Genomic DNA, 21084 nt, shown 5'->3' with positions numbered 1-21084 from the left:
AACTAAATCCCCTTCATGGATCACAGCCTTGTCGTGGTGAAAGGGCTTGTGTAATTCCAAGAAGCCATGCCATGTAGGGCCATACAAGATGTAGAGGTCATAGTGGAGAATTCTGACAAAACACGGTCCACTGGAGGAGGGAACAGCCAACCCATCTCTTGGCAGTATTCTTGCCAAGAGAACCCCATGAACAGTATGAAAAGGCAAAAAGATACGACACTGGGAGATCAGCCTCCCAGGTCGGAAGGTATCCAATATGCTACTGGGGAAGAATGAAGGGCAATTACTAATAGTTCCAGAAAGAATGAAGCAGCTGGGTCAAGGTGGAAATGATGTTCAGTTGTGGATGTGTCTGGGGGCGAAAGTAAAATCTGATGCTGTAAAGAAAAGGTCAGGGGAGCGTGGCGTGCTGCAAGTCAATGGGGTTGCAAAGAGTCAGACACAACTTAGTGAATAAACAGCAGCAACAAGAAGAGTGATAACTAAATAGAATAAACTTGTACCCCAGGACCACTGGAAAAATACAGCAATTCTCAGCATAGTACTATGAATACAAAATTTAGTCATCAAATTAAAGATAAAAGCTAAAACACAAGCATTTTTAAAAGCACATTTGATTTGAAAGTATTCAGATACTCCAGAATCACAATTAATTTTGTTTCTTTTCTGTTTTTTTTTTTTTTTTTTTGGTTAAATTCCTTCTGAAGATTGCGATAAATATCACATTCTCCACACTAAGCTGACAATACTGTCTTTGCGGAATTTTGTACACCTTCAAGACCAAATTTCATTTTTTAAAATGATTTATAAACACCTATACAAAAGTTTGCAACAACTGTTTTAAGAAGTCAAGCACTTTCCTTTTTTATTTTTTTTAATTCACTGAGAATCTTTTATTTAGAAGAGTTGGTTTATGTTTTATATTTCTGGAAAACACCCTGTAATCTGAGAAACGTATTTTTTATGAAACTCAAAGCTGATGAATGATAGCTGAGGCTTTTTTAGGTTTATTAGAAGACTACAATACGGCTTAACTTTAAAAGTAACTGATGTGTGTGCTCAGTCGTGTCTGACTATTTGCGACCCCATGGACTGTAGCCTGCCAGGCTCCTCTATCCATGGGATTTTTCCAGGCAAGAATACAGAATTGGTTGCCAGTTGTATGCTTACACTTAGAGTAGATGATTACTGGTTTCTGGTCTTCAGGTTTAAGATTCCTAATGACAGCTGAAACATATTTTACAAAGCTCTTTTACATGCATTTTGATATTTTTGATAGCCCTGAGATACAAACATTATCATCTTTTTTTAATATATAGGGAAACTGAGGTTCAAGATAGTCTCACAATTAGAGCCAAGCAGGGCCAGAAGGAACACGTAACCTTTGAACCTCAGTCTCCTTATTTACAAGGTAAGTAAAGTACTTACCTTAGAGGAATATTGTGACAAATAAATCAGAAAATGAGCGAAGCTGTCTAGTGCAGTATGTAAAATACAGTGGGCAGTCAACAACTTCTACTTGAATATAAACCGGAATTATTATGAGAAAAAACATATACCTGCATCCAGGTCTTTGCTATCCCTCCTTTCTCTTTGTTCTGATTCCATTCAGTACTTTAGATTTGATTTTGTCTTATATTACAGTTGTGTAAACTACTTTAATTTCTGTTTGGAACATGTCAGCATATAAATAAAATTATTATTTTGAGGAGAAAGATGAGAACACTGGCAACTATCATATTACAGCTATGTTCCTGGTTGCTTAAAAGATTCTGATTAAGAGTCCCCTGGCCAGTAGAAGGGCTTTGACAATCGGTGTATGTTCCTGAAGGGTCCATAGGATTTAAAACGTTGACTCCTCCAAGAGGCAGGAAAAAGTGTCGACGCGGACTACTTTTTGTGCTGGCCTGTTTACCTCTGTTGATGAAAAAGAAAAACCGACTGGAGGTATTCTGCTAACTCCAGTTACCCAGCTGTCTCGGTCCCTGCTTCTCCAAGGGCACAGTCAGGCTCCTTCCTCTCAGCACCACTTGCTGTATGGTGCCTACTTCTCCTTTGTCTTCCTAGTGAAGTCACTAGCTCCTGAATAGCCTTACTCTTCACTATCTTGCTAAAACCTTCCTTCATATTCACTTCGAGAGCCATCACACTAATCATGATTTGCCTTGATTACTACTCCTGCACCCTGGTTGCTGCTGCTGCTGCTAAGTCGCTTCAGTTGTGTCCGACTCTGTGTGACCCCATAGATGGCAGCCCACCAGGCTCCCCCGTCCCTGGGATTCCCAGGCAAGAACACTGGAGTGGGTTGCCATTTCCTTCTCCAATGCATGGAAGTGAAAAGTGAAAGTGAAGTCGCTTAGTCGTCTCCGACTCTTCGTGACCCCATGGACTGCAGCCCACCAGGCTCCTCCGTCCATGGGATTTTCCAGGCAAGAGTACTGGAGTGGGGTGCCATCGCCTTCTCCGGCACCCTGGTTAATTCCATTCTAATATAACTGCATGAGTTTCAACCTAGGCAGAAAACCTCCATTCCACCACATTCTACAGACTCTCCATCTAATCACACAACCTTAAAATAATCAGAAGGCTCAAAATGCTTCTTCAACTCAATGATACAGATTTCTTAAGCCAGATTAGAGCTTCTTGATAGTAAAGACATTTCTTTTCTCTTTATAGTGTCCTCATAGCACGTAAGAGTCAACGAACTAAAAGTTCATAAAATTTCATGGTAGACTGGTGGAGGTGCAGTTTGTATATCCCACTGCATAAAGAAGAGAAAATCCTTCATCCAAGTTTAGTCAATCTTCAATCAATCAGAAGGAAAGGTTTTTATGAATACAAAGTAATGGGTATCAGAAAGGTATGTTCACAGGATATCCTGAAGGTCAGATGGGATGCCTTCTGATAAAAACCTGAGCCACAAACATACAAAAATGGTGAAAGAAAAACAGGTAAGTGTAATTAAAAGACCAGGGGAAAAGAATAGAGAAATGAAAGCTGGAGCATTAGGAACTAAGCCCTGGGTGCTCATCTGGGTTAGCAGCTACCATAACATGCTCTGGTTACTCAGCTCATTTCTCCACATGTAACAATCTTTTAGATGAAAACTACTAAAAACACACAGAAAGTCACAAAATGTTTTCAACTAGCTACTCATGGAAGACAGTTATGACAAAATTATATGCTTAAATAGTTCAATATCAGAGTTCAAAGATAGATTTCTAGCAAATAAAGAAAACCCTAAGTAATAGAGTGTATATTTTATGCTGTGACAATATTCTTCTTGATTGATTTGCCTTTTCCTATTAACCAGTGTCACAGAAAAACTCTGTATTTCAAGAGAAAAACTACTCTATGAACGTCTATAATCCTGTATAAAATTAGAAAAATAAATATGCCATTTAGTTATATCCCAGTTACCAGAACAAAGTACCCAGTCAAGATCTAGTGAATTTTATGTAGCAATGAAAATGTCTAAATAGATATGTTAAGGATAAGTGAGAATTAGTTGTCAGCAGTTTTACATAAGTGCCCTTGCCCATGTAAAAATAAAAATAAAAAAAATAAATTCTGTTGTAGTAAACCACTTTGTTGTGCAAACTATGAGGACCTAAAATGAGTTCAACACTTATGATTCCAATATGAAAGCCATATAACAAGAGTAGCTTCCTTACATAAGTGTAATTAAACACAAAGTATGGCATTTCAATACAGTGAAATTCTTTTACATTACCTTATCCTTGCGCATCAGAAACAGAAGATCTTCAGCAGAGATTACTCTTGCTCCCCGAAGCTGAGAAACTTCAGCAGCTTGCTGTAACTAACAACAAAGGAAATTTTTCTTAATAATCTAAATTAAATATACTACAGTCACGATGTCTCAAGAGAGATAAATACACTAAGAGTTAAAAATCTTTGGGGATCACCCAGCAATCACATTAGTGCTTTAAAAAGCAAAATGTCTTATGTTTAATGGTATAAAAAAATGCAGTTAACTTATATGCCCACCTGTAACTGATACAATAAACAGAAATCCTTGATTTCTTTCATGCAAAAGAAAAATCAAGTGCAGCTTCCAGAAATGCATTAATGCACCTGAAAATAATTTTATGAAATTTTATCCTCATATCCATGTGAGCAATGGTTTTGCTCAGTATCACTGGTTGAATAACTATATTATTAATCTGAGCTCCCATGCTGGTATGATTTGAAATAGGCCCATTCAGAACTTTAAAAGATCAACAAAAACAGTAGCTGTTTCTAATATCCAAAGGAAAAAAAAATAGTTTTAGTTTTGGCAAGTCTTCAGTGGGCAAAGGATTCAGTCCATAAATCATAATACTGGACTGCATTAATTTCTTTCCACACTAATCACATACACACAGAAAGTTAACTGTATCTGGAATGCACAACACAAAACATACTGCATGAAAAGTTAGATTCCCCCTGAAATGTTCATCTGGGCCCTTCTATCTACAAAGTTGAGAGTTTTCTGGAATTCAGAAGTCCCAGAAACACAATCTTACTTGAAAATGACCTGGAAAATAAAAGAATGTGAAAAATGATAGTTCTATTTTTTTGGCACAGGCAAAACCAGTTTCTTATTTTGATTAGTTAGAAGGAATATAAAATACATCCAGCTGAAAAAAATAAAGATGCTGGAGAAAACAGTACAAAAATGTGCCTGTAACTTCTTCCAAATTTGATCAATGGTGATTGCAGCAAACCAACTCTATCCAATATTATACAAATATTTACATACAAAAGCTGTTCCTGAATGCATCCTTCTTTGAACGGAATAAATCTAACACATATTCCTAAGAACTAATCTTTTAAAAGTGACACACTGTTATCTTAACAATTACAAAGAAATCAAATAGTGCATTTGTACTAAAGAAATTCTGGATGTTCAAGCAATTTTGCTAAGTAAGCTTCAAACCTCGTCTAAATACACAGACTATGAAACAGACTATAAACTCCCTATGTGTCAGCCTTACCACTGAATTTCCTGGATACTGGTGGTTGGTATATAAACATAATTCTACCTAAATATAGAAATTTAAATTTAACTGTGAACCATTTAAAAAGAAATCTTGGGGGAGAGGTTTTTAAAAAGATGATATATCTGCCCAGAAAGAAACTAAGTTTTCAGTAGGAAAAACGTGAACATATTTTTCTAAAAATTGGAAGAATGTCAGGGAAATACGTGTGCATGTGTTTTTTCCAAAGAAAAACATTTCTGTCACAGCATAAAACACACACAATCAATGTGGAGCAGAATATGGACTCAGTATCCACTTGTCTGGACACATACAGAGAACTGGAAGGCCACACCATCAGGTAACGTTCTTATTTTCTCAGACGAAGGATGGTATTGATTTGAAAACTTGAAAATACAACACAGATATAAGCAATTTTTTCTCATGTTAAGGAAAGATCATGATAAGTATACATCCCTAAGTAGTCTTCCCAATAAATCAACTGTTTATCTACCCTACATATAAATAATCTGTATTTATACCACTCTCCAAAATGTTAGTTTACAAACACACTCAACTAGGGAAAATGAAAATGGAAAATAAAGACTTGGAAGAGTCAGCCATTTAAACACCCTTTCAAAACCAGTACATAACTATCATGGGATCTGGAATTTATGTCTCAGTTATGTTGTCATAATTAGCAGGAAAACTTTATCTCTAGGTTTTGTCTACCTTATTTACTGATTTCCCTCACCTAACCTGTACCCTCACTAGCACTGGCAACGCTGGGCACCTAACCTAGCACCTTCACTAGCACTTGCGCTGCTGGTGGTCCACAAGAAGCCTTGACCCTCGTGAAGTGAGTCCTCCAGATGAAAGTTATCACTGTTACTGCAACAAGCCCAGCTGACCCTGACATGTCCCATGCTCCAAAACAACCTCGGCCACAGTCTCACCTCCTTTTCTCTGCCGACTGAGGAGAGCAAGCTTGTTAACTAATGACAGTGTTCGCGCTCAAGTGTGTACTGCCCATTGGATAACTTCAAGAAATTGTATGAGAGAGTAAAGCTCCTCTTCGACAACACAGGCTTAAAAAGCAAGTCAGCAGGAGGCTGGTTCAGTTCCACCGGACACTGAGCTCAGGATCAAGTGCATTCAGTGTGAAAACAATACTAGAAACAGGAAACCAAATCACAAAATATTTCTAATACCTTCAGTGTCAAAAAAAAAAAAAAAAAAAAAGCTGATTCTATATGGTAAGAATCCCTTAATTTTTTTCCTTGAAAATAAATGGAAGTTGTACTTCATCATTCACTGTGGCAAGTCAAATATTTCTGGCAGTATTGAAAATGACATGATAGTCCATTTTATGATTTTTTATTACAATGGAAGTAGCATACATTTAATTGTATTACAAAATATATAAGAACTGACAGAACACGGGAATATTTTAAGACCAATAACTAGTTGAATGAGTATACAGAATAAACTTTCTTAACTATACAGATAAAGGGATGGTGACAGGAACCTTACAGAGATTTACTTGTAACTCAGTACAATATTTTGCTAAAAGATATTATTCTGCAATAGCAACTCATTTAAAGCGTTGATTTTTTTCCTGATAAATATTATTTCTATTCTTTCAGTTCAGTTCAGTCACTCAGTCGTGTCCAACTCTTGGCAACCCCATGAATCACAGCACGCCAGGCCTCCCTGTCCATCACCAACTCTTGGAGTTCACTCAAACTCATGTCCATCGAGTCGGTGATACCATCCAACCATCTCATCCTCTATCGTCCCCTTCTCCTCCTGCCCCTAATCCCTCCCAGCATCAGGGTCTTTTCCAATGAGTCAACTCTTCGCATGAGGTGGCCAAAGTATTGGAGTTTCGGCCTCAGCATCAGTCTTAGCAATGAACACCCAGGACTGATCTCCTTTAGGATGGACTGGTTGGATCTCCTTGCAGTCCAAGGGACTCTCAAGAGTCTTCTCCAACACCACAGTTCAAAAGCATCAGTTCTTCGGTGCTCAGCTTTCTTCACAGTCCAACTCTCACATCCATACATGACTACTGGAAAAACCACAGCCTTGACTAGACGGACCTTTGTTGGCAAAGTAATATCTCTGCTTTTTAATATGCTATCTAGGTTGGTCATAACTTTCTTTCCAAGGAGTAAGCGTCTTTTAATTTCATGGCTGCAGTCACCATCTGCAGTGATTTCGGAGCCCCAAAAAATAAAGTCTGACACTGTTTCCCCATCTATTTCCCATTCTATTCTTTAGTGTAAACTAAAAATAATACTATATTTAACTGTTTAAAAGAAAAATATTTCCCCTAGCATATTAACACTTATCATGTTTGCATTTTAAATATTTTGCAATAGTTTATTTACAGGCTGAGGATAAAGTTTAAACTTTACATGACATCTTAAATGCCTCATCTTTGATCCCACAAATAAATCTATTCTCAATTTCTCATTGCCATCAATGATGCTAACATTGGAAAATTCTTTCTCACTCTATTTTATTTTCACTAACTTCCGTTGATTTTATTGTTTTAATTGGCTCGGGGTCTTGAATTTGCTGTCTGCTTCCACAGTATTCATTTGAACCTAGGCCTCTGGGGTTTTTGCTTTGTTGTTATCAAGTCATGTTCAACTCTTTGCGACCCCACGGAATGTAGCCTTACAGGGTCCTCTGTCCATAGGATTTCCCAAGCAAGAAGACTGGAGGGCATTGCCATTTCCTTCTCCAGGGGATCTTCCTGACCCATGTCTCCTGTGCTGCAGGCAAATTCTTTACCGTGAGCCACCAGGAAAACCCTGGAGTTTTTGCTTATTGCTTTCTAAACTTCAATGTCTCCAAATGGTGATATATCTTAGATTAAGTGTTAACATGATCTTCCTCAAATATAATGTCCACAACTCGTGTTCCGGGATCTGTGATAATCCACTGTTATCTGACTTCAATGTGGTTTATAAAGATCAACTCACAGATATTCCCTATACTTCATTCTTATTAAATTTGTTTTCCTGTTGTCTTTTTCTACATTTATTCTCCCATAAGTTCCGTTCTGTCTTTATGCCTTTGTGCACTTATGACAGTTCATTTTATGTGTCGACCTAACTGGGCTACCGTGTGTCCAGACATTTGGGCAAACATTCTGAGTGTGACTGTGAGGGTATTTCTGGATGAGATTAATATCTGAATTCCTAGGCTAAGGAAAGCAGATTGCCACTCCTCTCCACCAGCCCCTGCTAATGTTAGTGAGCCTCAACCAATCAGCTGAAGAGGGATCTCCTTCTGCTTAACTGCCTTAAAAGGGGACTTAGATCTTTTCTAGCCTTTTGACTTGGACTAAAATATCTCCTGTTTCTCAGGCTTTTGGACTTGAACTGCAGTCTGCCTCCCCTGGGTCTCTGGCTTGCCAACAATGGAAATTGGGATTCTTAGCCTCCACAGTCATGTGAGCCAATTCCTTATAATAAATCTATGTATACACACACACACACACACACACACACACACACACGCACACACACACGTAACCTATTGGTTCTGTTTTTTCTGGAGAATCCTAGTATAATACTATACTCAAGTTATAAGAAATTCTTGATTATTTATGGGATACAATTTCATTGTTTTTGTTTTTCCTCAAAGAGACTCATCAGGAGTCTGCCAGATTCTCTTTAACAGTTACATTCTGGATTTTTGTTCTCTTGATCTCTTTTGTTCTCACTTATTTTCTTTCTTTCGGTAGAGCACATTCTCTGGAAGTTTCTCTCTTTTGTTTTTAAGCGTATTCGTAATAGCTGCTTTATAAAATCCCTGTCTGCTGTTTCAACATCTGGGCCATCTTATAGTCAGTCACCCTGTTGTGTTTACTCTTGGCTATGGATCATGTTTCCCTGTTACTTTGTATTTTAATACAATACTCTGATTTTATCTGAGCTATTGTAAATGATACATTGTAAGGACTCTGGGTTCTGTTATGTTCCTCTAAAGAATAATGATAACTTTTTTTTTTGTAATGATACATTGTAAGGACTCTGCATTCTGTTATGTTTCTTTAAAGAATACTGATAACTTTTTTAAACAGGCGGCTAACTAAAATAAATTCAATTTGTAGTATTTACAGTCTTCCTCCAGTGGTGGAATACAGCTGAAAAATACCTCTCATAGCTTCCTGAGAAAAGATGTGTGGAAAACAAAAGTTTAAAAGATTCTATATGTCCAAAAAATCATTTATGCTACCCCGATATTCAATTTATAGTCTACCCAGGTATAGGATTTGAGATTAAAAATAATTTTTTTCTCAGAAATTTAAGAACACTGTTCTATCATCTTCAAACTTAAAATGTTACTGCTGAGAAATTCAGTTTGTTTGTTTGATTCTGAAACTCTTCTGTGATTCCCCCACCAGCCCCCTTCCTAAGAAACTTTTACTATTTTTCTCTTTGTACCAGAATTTAAAATTTCATGCTGTTATGCCTTGATGAGGCTCTTTCTTCACATATTTTCCTGGACACAGGGATATTTTAACTCGTATATTCTTGTCCTCCAAGTCTGGGAAATTTTCTTAGATTACTCTGAAAATTTCCTGTTTTCTGGATTCTTTCCAGAATATCTATTAATTGAATGCTGGTGGTCTTTGTGTGTGGGGTCTCTGAGTTCTTTCTGTTCAGTCTCTCTGGAGGTGAACCTACACTGTTTTGTCAGAATGGCAAAGGGGCAGTTGACTGCCTGTGTGGTTGTGACAGGGCATGGGAATAAAACTGCTCCATGACTTTTTACTGATGATGCTCTCGTGTTTCCAGAGGTATCCTGAATCCTGATTTGTCCCCCCATGTTCCAAGCTTTCATCTTCTTCAAATCTGTTAAACTTTTAGCATTTCTATCCACTTTTAAGAGTTCATAATTACTTGACATATCTAATCTGCTATTTAATATCCCATTTTCTTGATCTTGATAGATTTATGCTTTTAAAAATTATTTTGCTGGCATTCAATGGGTTTTTGAGAAGGTTTGGAGACAAGTAATGTCTTACCCATGTTTAAATGGAAGCTGATGTTCTCTTTATATGCTGACATTTACTAAATGTACTATCCTATGCTTCCTGCCTTCTATATATCATCTCATTTAACCCTCACAACAAACCTAAGAGACATGTCAAGGTAATAAAACTTGGACTAAATAATAAATGCTCAACATTAAGCCATTCATCTTTCTCTCCAAGATCAATTTCTTATTCAGAACACAGGAAGGTATGATCACTAAATAGTCTTACATTGCATAGAAAATCTACCCACAAAAACATTAATTTGCCTTTGAAAACATTTTCACTGCTGGCAAATAAATGGTTGCCAAAAAGAGGTTTGGATCAAAACATTCAAGTCAGTTGCTTCATGGAGACACAGCTTAAAGACTGAGAACTCAGCAAGTGTTAGAAAGGAAATAGATTTGTAACTAAATGCAGTCAACATTCAGAGTATTATAAATGTAAGATATTTGACTTAATCTGTTCCTATCATATGATCTCCTTGTTCTATTTTGGTAACTAGTCTTCCACTGTCTTAGACATTTGAAACATAAACAAGTGCATAAATTGGTTAAAAGATGTGCCAAATTTTTTAGAATTTCATTTTAACTCTTCTTTTTAGAAGACTAAGTCAAACACAGTCAAGTGTTTAAAAAATATGATAAGGCTATAATTACCAGTATCTCATGATTCAAAGAATTCATTTTTATTTATATATGCATTTGAAAGAATGACCAATGACAATCAATATAAGCTTGGAAAGCTGAAAAAAATGTCCAATAAGAACAGCAATCCCAACAAGAAACTAATTATTTGGTTATTCTTATTTAAATGTGAAAGTGGTAGAACAACAACCATTTGAAAGTTTTCTTTTAAACTATTTTGCATGTAAGTTATTTGTAAGTAAATTTCAAGTTTAAACAAATCAAATTTTGAAGGCAAAAAGATATTTTGAAGAATTTTTAAAGTTGAAATTAAACTAATAAACTAGACTATACTTTAAATATATGATGAAAAATTATACTATACTCACAATTGCACTCATCTCACAGGCTAGTAAAGTAATGCTCACAATTCTCCAAGCCAGGCTTCAGCAATATGTGAACCGTGAACTTCCTGATGTTCAAGCTGGTTTTAGAAAAGGCAGAGGAACCAGAGATCAAATTGCCAACATCCGCTGGATCATGGAAAAAGCAAGAGAGTTCCAGAAAAACATCTATTTCTGCTTTATTGACTATGCCAACGCCTTTGACTGTGTGGATCACAATAAACTGTGGGAAATTCTGAAAGAGATGGGAATACCAGACCACCTGACCTGCCTCTTGAGAAATTTGTATGCAGGTCAGGAAGCAACAGTTAGAACTGGACATGGAACAACAGACTGGTTCCAAATAGGAAAAGGAGTACGTCAAGGCTGTATATTGTCACCCTGCTTATTTAACTTATATGCAGAGTACATCATGAGAAATGCTGGACTGGAAGAAACACAAGCTGGAATCAAGACTGCCGGGAGAAATATCAATAACCTCAGATATGCAGATGACACCACCCTTATGGCAGAAAGTGAAGAAGAACTCAAAAGCCTCTTGATGAAAGTGAAAGAGGAGAGTGAAAAAGTTGGCTTAAAGCTCAACATTCAGAAAGCTAAGATCATGGCATCTGGTCCCATCACTTCATGGGAAATAGATGGGGAAACAGTGTCAGACTTTATTTATTTTTTGGGGCTCCAAAATCACTGCAGATGGTGACTGCAGCCATGAAATTAAAAGACGCTTACTCCTTGGAAGGAAAGTTATGACCAACCTAGATGGCATATTCAAAAGCAGAGACATTACTTTGCCAACAAAGGTCCATCTAGTCAAGGCTATGGTTTTTCCAGTAGTCGTGTATGGATGTGAGAGTTGGACTGTGAAGAGGCTGAGCGCCAAAGAATTGAGGCTTTTGAACTGTGGTGTTGGAGAAGACTCTTGAGAATGCCTTGGACTGCAAGGATATCCAACCAGTCCATTCTAAAGGAAATCACTCCTGGGTATTCTTTGGAAGTTGACTCATTGAAAAAGACTCTGAAGCTGGAAGGGATTGGGGGCAGGAGGAGAAGGGGACGACAGGTGATGAGATGGCTGGATGGCATCACTGACTCGATGGACGTGAGTCTGAGTGAACTCCGGGAGTTGGTGATGGACAGGGAGGCCTGGCATGCTGCGATTCATGGGGCTGCAAAGAGTCGAACACGACTGAGAGACTGAACTGAACTGATAGTTTAAATACTATACTATGCTAGATTATAGTTAAATACTATACTATTAACTAACTACAGTTAATGTTATTTAAAATTTAACTATTTACTATTTAACTATTAAAACTAAAATACTCTCTACTTAAACTAAAATATGATTAAAATTGTACAAATGTGGCAGCAGATCTTGAAGCTGTTCAGTATTATATACAGCTATCTTTCCATTAGTTGATAACTGAAAAACGATACTGGTACAAATATGTACGTTTCATTTGCATTTCTTAAAATTCTAGACGCATAAAGCTTTTTGGCAGCCTATAAAATGTATATGTTCCTGGTCTACATTTCATGTCTTGTTTTTTCCCTCTGCTTATTTCCTGCCATCTTAGTGCCTCCTTCTGTTCACACTTCTGAAAAAGGCATCTACCGAAAGAACTATAGTCATTACTTACTTCCCCAAAGGACAAAATAATAACAGATATAAGACTCAGTTAATTACTTTTCTGCGGAACACTACCTAATTTTTCCACATGATAACTTGGTTTCATTTCACCCTAGAATGTTTAGGAATAAACACAGGTCTTGTCCTAAATCTTCATGTTTAGGTCAGGGTATTAAAAGCACTGAATTACACCAGACCACACACAGACCACTGTAATGACTGGAAAAACTACCAAATGGAAAGAATAATGCTAAAGAATAATCATGAGGAAATGAGAAAAACTATTTTCTAATTTTATCTCTATTGCTATCACCATTGTTTTCACAAAAACAAATTTAACATTTTGTCTTTTTGTTGAGAAAATATAGGGACAAAGTGCCCACTTTACAATTTCAGAACTGCAGCTTTTCACACTGGTCTCAGAACTTGAGCAATGAACAAGGAGGGCAAGGGTCTGCTATGAAATTCAGTTAAAGTTTGGTTTTCTCTGTCAGTACGGTGTATCTTGAGGCGAGTGTCAGAGTATTCCGATTACTCCGTCCATTTTAAAGTCTCACTAAGTCAGCAGATTGTCTCCACACAAGGCACTACACCACTGACTCCACAAGCAGTTGATGAAGAAGCTGTAGAAAATCATCACTTTAAAGAAGTTTCCAAAGCCACCTTAAGTTCTTTCCTCTCAGTCCAGGTTCGACGCATGATACTGGATGCTTGGGGCTGGTGCACTGGGACGACCCAGAGGGATGGAATGGGGAGGGAGGAGGGTTCAGGATGGGGAACACATGTATACCTGTGGCGGATTCATTTTGATATTTGGCAAAACTAATACAATTATGTAAAGTTTAAAAATAAAATAAAATTAAAAAAAATAAAAAAACTAAAATGCCTATGGTTTGATGTTTAAGGGAGGTAATAACGTGCAGTATACAGTAAGCCCTTAGTAACGGCTATCTCCACTTATTTAGAAAGGAGAAATTAAATTTCGGTGTCATCATAAGAAAATTTGTAACTTCAGGCTACCACTGGACTGTAACTTAGCACTTACGACTTATTTTACCGTAAACAAATTTAGGATGTAAATATTTATGTGGATAAATTACATGTATATTACTTATATACACGTAATTTATATATACACATGCATATACACATAGATTTATATTTGTATGTATTTACACTCTCATATATATGTGTGTATATATCATTAGAACCACTTCTTTACAAGTTTTAAGAAAATAATTTTACCTAGAGTTCAAGTGGAAAACTAGATGGACTTCTTTTGATAGAGAACTAATAGTTTCTCTAACAAATTCTCTTGAATCAACTCGCCATGAAACACACTGCACGTGTCAGTGTGCATACATTCTGAAGCTACAGTTTTGAACGGAATAGCTGATCATTCTAATTCTCAAGTTCTTCAAGTGGGAACTGAACAGATGTGAACAACAAATGAGCTCCGAAGAGCCTCTGGCTTTTCCTTTCTCATTTTGGTATTTAACACTAGGTATACTGTACTTCTGGCTCCATAATTAGCACTTGCATCAATGAGAGAAGAAATAAAAAAGAAGAATCACAAGGAGAAATAGTACAACTTAGTGAGAGGCACATGGGAGTCGGTTTTCAAAGAAAAGTCCTCTTAGTTATACCAGTGGAAAGGACAACCCATCCAATTAACTGAGTGTGGCAGGAAGCAGGAGGTTGGACTATTATTTAGCATTAATGACTTATTTTACCATAATGTTTGCCATGGTACACAAATAAGCAGGTGATATAATTATTCCAGCATCCTACTCAATAGTTCCAGATACATTTGAAAGCCAAAGCCAGTTGCAAAATGGGATTAAAGCAATGCAATTACTAATGTGTAGAAGAGACTCCTCTCTATCCATTTCCAGTGTGCGCTATGCTTTTATCATGTGATGAGCAGAGGTAATTTGTATGTGCTTCCTTCTTGGTCTGTCAGAGAAAGTAGCTCTTATTCAAATTTTGTATCCGAACACTGCTTGCATAGGAAAACCAATCAAGGTTGTATATAGTATTTATCAAATTAGCTGTAGGACATGCAAACTAAATGAAAAGTCAAGTTTCCTAGGCTCAGATATCAGTCCTGTGTTCCACTCAAGAATTTTAAAAGTTACTAAAAAGGGCTCGAGAAGGTGATACACTACAGATCTTGTTACACTCCCAGACCACTGTGAAGGTTAGATGAAAAGCTGTGGAGCACATGCTTAGAGAGGGCTTCCCAGGTGGTGACTTGGGAAGATCCCCTGGAGGAGGGCATGGCAGCCCAGTCCAGTATTCTGCAATGGAGAATCCCATGGACAGAGAAGCCTGGTGGACTATGGTCAGTCCACAGGGTCACAAAGAGTCAGACACAACTGAAGCAACTTAGCAAACATGCACATTCTTAGAGACCAATTAAGCACTCCACCACCACAAGATACGGTGTGGGGATGGATAATGTGGGATAGCAGCCTATACAAGAAAAGAAAAAATTTCACTGTTAATTCAGCAGGCAGAGAAGATGTTTCAGATTTGCGGCAAAAAATCAAACCAAGATATTCTCAAAGGAGTCATTCATATCAGACATAAAATGGTACAAACTTCAACAATACTCACACCATCACATCCTGAGAAAGCAGATAGCATAGAGAAGACAGAATCCTCGTCCTTCAAAAATGCAAGGTAGGTGCCCCACCTTGGAGGTCTCCTCTAACTCAAGCGAAGACCTAACCACTCCCTTCCCACTGTGCTTCCTGGGGTCCTTGTAGGACTTCAGCCGGCTTACTCCTTATCATTCTACTTTGTAAAGATCTCTTTACAAGAAAAAGGCTGAAATGGAAGGAAACGTTCCATTAAAAGGTAAACTCTCCATTAAGACGTATTAGAAACAAGTGAAAGGGCAGTGAAGCAATTTGGCAAAAGTCACATGAAAGAAAGGTGCATGACTGGTGCATGGAAACTGGCACAGTGACTAGAAGGCTGAAGACCACTGATCCTAAGGTGAGCTCTAAGTGAATGTGGCCGATAACCAAACATCACGGAGACCGCGCTAACCAAAACAAACACACCCAGGAATAATAACAGTTCTCTTGTAGGGATGTTAAAAGGAACGAGTAAGGAAGACAAAGTAAATGTAGAAAAGATAATGCCTAAAACAATTATCAGGCCCCCAAATACTAGTCTTTTATTTCCTTCTGTGGATTCACAGGGCAGTGATATTACTAAGAGAGAAGTCATGGAAGGGTAACTCTTCAAACTGCAGTCACACAGAATGAGGTTAAAATGAAGTAAGAATGGTTAAAAACCTATGAGTTAATTGAATACTAGGCCCTGGTTTGTTCAAGATGTATTTATTGAGCACCTGAAAGTGAAAGTCATTCAGTCGTGTCTGACTCTTTGCGACCCCATGGACCATCAGTCCATGGAATTCTCCAGGCCAGAATACTGGAGTGGGTAGCCTTTCCCTCCTCCAAGGGATCTTCCCAACCCAGGGATCGAACCCAGGTCTCCCAGATTGCAGGCAAATTCTTTACCAGTTGAGCCACAAGGGAAGCCCAAGAATATTGGAGTGGGTAGCCTAGCCCTTTCTCCAGTGTACTTCTTGACCAGGCATTGAATTGAGGTCTTCTGTATTGCGGGGGGATTCTTTACCAACTGAGCTATCAGAGAAGCCATTAAGCACCTAGTGTATGCCAACCACTGGGCTTGGAAGTGGATATTATGCTAATTAGAAGTAAAGCAAGCAAGCAAACAAGAAAAAAAATCAAAACATGGTTCCTAAACTCATGGATTTACAGATCATGCTTATTTTTTCAGTAAAGATGCATAATAAATAACAGCAGATGTTACAAAATTTTGATTTAAAATAAGTTAAACAAGTTAATGCTGAAAATCAGAGCTGAGTGATAAGTACCATAACTCGTACCCTGTGTTGAAAAGCACGTCCAGCTAACACCTTGGCGAATGCTGCACAAGGAAGCCACACACTACACTGAGGTTACTCATCTGGAAAGAGTCCCAGGACATGGCTACGGATTATGGAAAATATAAGGAAGAAATCTAAAGAAAATATCCCGAATAGTTCTGTCAGATATTAGCCATGATTAATTTCCAGCCTAAAGGCAAATCAAATTGCCTCCTAGTCTCTAAATCAGGACTTGGAGAAAAGCTCACGTTTCAGAACTTACCTGGCAGAGTCTCAGCTAACATATGCGTGCCTGCAGCATCTCTGGGGATGACCCATATGGGATCATTGATATTTACTTGAATACGCGTTTATCAGTCAGGGGGTTGTAATGAAAAAGATTAGCAAGTTAAACTGGGTAACTAGAGAAGAGAGGAACTGCTATGAAGTAATTTTTAGCAAGAGAAACAAGATGGAGCAATGTATAATATAGACCCATTTTTTATTTTAAAAAAAGCAACAATAGGGACAAGCCTTGTATGTGTTAAAGTTTCTATATATTTATACATACATAACCTAAGTATACATAAGTATATGCTATAATATACATATATAACTTAAATAAGTGAATGTAGCATCTAAGATAAAAATATAATTTGAAGAGGAGGCATGATTTTTAAAAGTTTTAAGAATCTGTTTCTCTTGTTATAAAAGCTGAAACTTACTTGATAAGGATTAAGTTGGCAACTAAATTACACCTCACTGTAATTTTTTCAATGTTATTTTTAACATTTTTAAATGTTATTAAAAATCTTAGCATTATTTTCAGTGTAGCATTTAACTTAGATTTAACCACTAGGTATTTCCAGAAAAAATTATGTTTCTGTTCTTTAAAGTGCATTTTAATTAACATTCATTTTCCAAGAACACTGATTTGAAAAGGCTATTTCACTTCCCTCTAGTGCAGAGAAAGGATCCCATTTAAACTTTTGAAGGGCACAGAAAAAAATAAACAAGTCTGCTGAACATAATTTCCCTTTTATTCCTTCTGAAAAGTTATGAAATAAAATCTATTATTTAATTACACTGCATCAAGAAACAGGAAGAAAAGGATGCATTTAAGTCACAACACTCCTAAAAGAATAAATTACTATACTTCCTCTGGGAAGAAAAGTGTTTTAATATATGGATAGGCATTGCCTAAATATTTCAAATCTACTTTCCTAAGGTGTGAAAGGCTTTCAACAAAAATCAACAATAAAACAGCCATGTAAAAATTGAACGAAGAAATAAAAAAAAAACTGCTTGCTAGGATTGATTTATAAGTGTCCTGTAGTATTAAAGAATTTAGGTTTTGCTCTGAAATGTTTCTATCAGTTTACTTTAAAATAAAAAAACCCCTCTGATATGCACAGCTAGGAAAATTTTATTAGACAAGTAGGGTTTATCTTTGCTGTGCTTAAGTAAAATTTACAAGAGGTACCAAATTTACTACAATGGCTATGGAAATAAGAATAAAGGCGTTCAGTTTCTTTTTTAACATGCAGTAGAATTCTGGAGTTGGTCAGACTCCAGCAGGGCACCAGGCATAATGAGCAGAGATGCACAGATCAGACAGGATCACTGCCTTCATATGATCTGCAGCAGAGGTCAACAAGCTTTTTGTGTAAAGCGTCAAACAGTAAATATTTTCAGCTTTGAAGGCCACTCTGTTGCATCTATCCAACTTTACCCAACTTAGCACACATCTAGCTACGTGTTCTATGAATGAGCATGGCTGTGTTCCATGGAAATACCATTTACAAAAACAGGCAAAGGGCCAATTTCATCCATGTGCCTTGGTTTGCTGGCCCCTGGTCTAAAGTATTATGGAGAAAATATAAAAATGATACTGTGTTACAAAAACAATGCTATTCTATAAAGTAAAACAACACTATTCTATAAAGTAAAACAAAATTAAAGTAGCACTCAAAACCCAACAAAAACTTAAAAGAGTTTAAATATGTGCTTCATATATGGAAATGCAGATACAGAATAGTTGGAAAAACACATGATTAGTTATATTAGCTATTCACAAGTTTCAATGTGATCTTATAAACTATTTTATTAAAATAGCATTTGGAGCTTTTGATCTTTACTTGCAAAGTGTATACCTGTAAAAATCCTATCTTCTAACACTTTTACTCTTACACAGACTATAAGCACCTAAAACAAAAACCTTTTTCAAATAGATATTTGTACTCTTGAGCAACACACTAAATGTTGTATTTCTACTATATTCTCCTGATATGATCAATAATTCTGCTGAATTATGGAGAATCACAACTTTAAGATGCATAATTAATTAAATATATTGACAGTGAGAAGGAATCCAGAATACAAACCCACAAAGAGCCAACAGCTTTGGATTTGTTACAATGAAATTAATTAGCCCTCCTCCCTTGAGAGATTTTCCCTTCCTTTGTATGTGTGGTCAAAAAGTTGGATGTCAATCTCTTGATGTGTAATTTATTTCTTCCATTTCAAAAGTGAGTTAATTTTAGCCAAGTCAATTTTAGCCAAGAAATCTCAACAGAGAACAGGTAGCTATTTCGTGCCATGTCTTACAGAAGCAAGACTAAAGCAAGCTCTGGCCTTCAATTTGTCTTCAATTTGTCATTCATTCTCTCAACAAATATTTATTGAGCGCCTCCTGAACATTGTACTCTGTGCTAGGAACTAGGTGGCCATATTGAAAAAAATAGCCATGGTCTGTCTTCAAGGAACTCCCATTATGACCAGGAATGAATAAATCTATACGTTAAAGATTTATAAGTCATAATGAATGATATAAGGAAAAACTGGATTGTAGACACAGGAGACACCTATGTTACACAGGGGTGTCAAGGAATGCCTCTCAAACATTTTAGACGTTCAAGCTGCGAACTGAGACCTCAAGGATGATAGGAATCTAGTCATTCACAGAGCACTCACTGGTGAGAGTGGTGAAGAGCAGCATACAGGCAGGGAAAAACATGTTGAAAGACCCTTCGACAGCAAAGAACTTGGCTTGAATGAGAAGCTGAGACATGACGACAGTGAGCTAAAGAAGAATAAAAATGAACAAATGAGGACATGAAAGGGCAGTAGTCAACTCATGCTGGCCATTAGAAGATGTGTGAATTTATTCTAAGTATAATGGACGCCACTCAAGAACTTTATGCTGGTTGACCACATTGATTTATCCAGATTGGGACCTTTTGTTACCATGAGGGTGTTATGAATAATTGCACCTGGATAACTGACTCAAATGAGATTGTCCTAAACAGAACAGCTACCAGGTCTGCCTGCATCTGAAGAACTCTTGCTGCTGTGAGGAGAAGGGATGGCGGGGGGCAGAGGTGAAGCTGGGAGGCCCTGGCTCCAGGCAGTCAGGAGAAGGGATGGAAGGGGGCAGAGGTGAAGCCAGGAGGCCCTGGCTCCAGACAGTCCTCTAAGGGAGGGTGGGGAGTGACTGACGGCACTGGGAATGGAAGCAGCAGATGGGTATTTTGGAGGAAGACTCAACAGAACTTCGTGATGTTTCATCAATAAGTTTATTCAAGGATAAAACTGTAAAGTGTGAAGTCCTACTGATAGGGATGAAGGAATATGTGGGGTATACCAATGACTAGACAATACTTTAGAACTTTTAAAGATACAATGATTCTACCACATAATATAAAACATTATAAAACTATAAACCAATATGTGCATACCATCTTCAGTAATTTTCCTTTTAACTAACCCCTTGTATACCCAAAGTAAACATTTATGCAAAGTACTAGCAAATGTTGATATTAAAACAATTTTAAGGAAAAGTGATATCCTTATGTAAAGCTAAACTCAGGTTTCCGGATATCTATTTCCTTAATCTACAAAGATAAATGTCCTCAAAAACAGATAAGGTTTTCTTAGATTTGCAATACTTCATTAATTCACAAGTCTGTAAGTTCAAAGTTTAACTCAGATGCATTTCTTTATAAAACTTAAAAGTTAATAAATTAAAAATGGCAAAATTCAAATCAGAAAGATGCTTATGAAATGGAAATTTCAGAGAACACAAAATGCAAAGAGAAAATATTGTCCTTTCACTATTAAAAGACTTATAAAAAGTCAAACTTACTTAAAAATTCATTTAGTCTAAGTCACCCTTACGGTGGTAAACACAAGTAGAACGCTTAGGACATGGTTTAAGACTGCTTACTATCTGCCTAGAATAGGGAGGGCACTTTATGTAAGGTATTATTAGGGAAAACTAGCCGTTAGTGCTTAAGAAACTACTAATACTAAGTTATATACATGTAACTATTTTTATTAAAGAATTATCCCATATTCAACATTTTGTGCTAAAAAGGACTTTACGAAATGGCATCATCCACCTTATCCTCTTATGTATCTCTACCATCTAATATTAGAATATACCTTCAAAATATTTTTGCTGAATGAATGAATGTATACAGC

At 37.0% G+C, this 21084-nt stretch overlaps 1 protein-coding gene across 8 annotated transcripts in view; it reads right to left on the bottom strand.

Moving 5' to 3' along the window:
• Positions 1-21084, bottom strand: part of SUPT3H (SPT3 homolog, SAGA and STAGA complex component) — a 413877-nt gene that overhangs the window by 147223 nt on the left and 245570 nt on the right. For all 8 annotated transcript variants that reach the window (XM_055571284.1, XM_055571285.1, XM_055571286.1 and 5 more), the window contains one exon: positions 3734-3820. In XM_055571284.1, coding sequence (XP_055427259.1) covers positions 3734-3820 — 87 coding nt within the window. The remainder of the gene's footprint in view (positions 1-3733; positions 3821-21084) is intronic.

The sequence above is a fragment of the Bubalus kerabau genome, chromosome 3 (assembly GCF_029407905.1).
Source record: "Bubalus kerabau isolate K-KA32 ecotype Philippines breed swamp buffalo chromosome 3, PCC_UOA_SB_1v2, whole genome shotgun sequence".
In the NCBI taxonomy this organism is placed as follows: Eukaryota; Metazoa; Chordata; class Mammalia; order Artiodactyla; family Bovidae; genus Bubalus; species Bubalus kerabau.
Note: the sequence above shows the minus strand (reverse complement) of the source record. Positions and strands in the feature narration are given on the sequence as shown.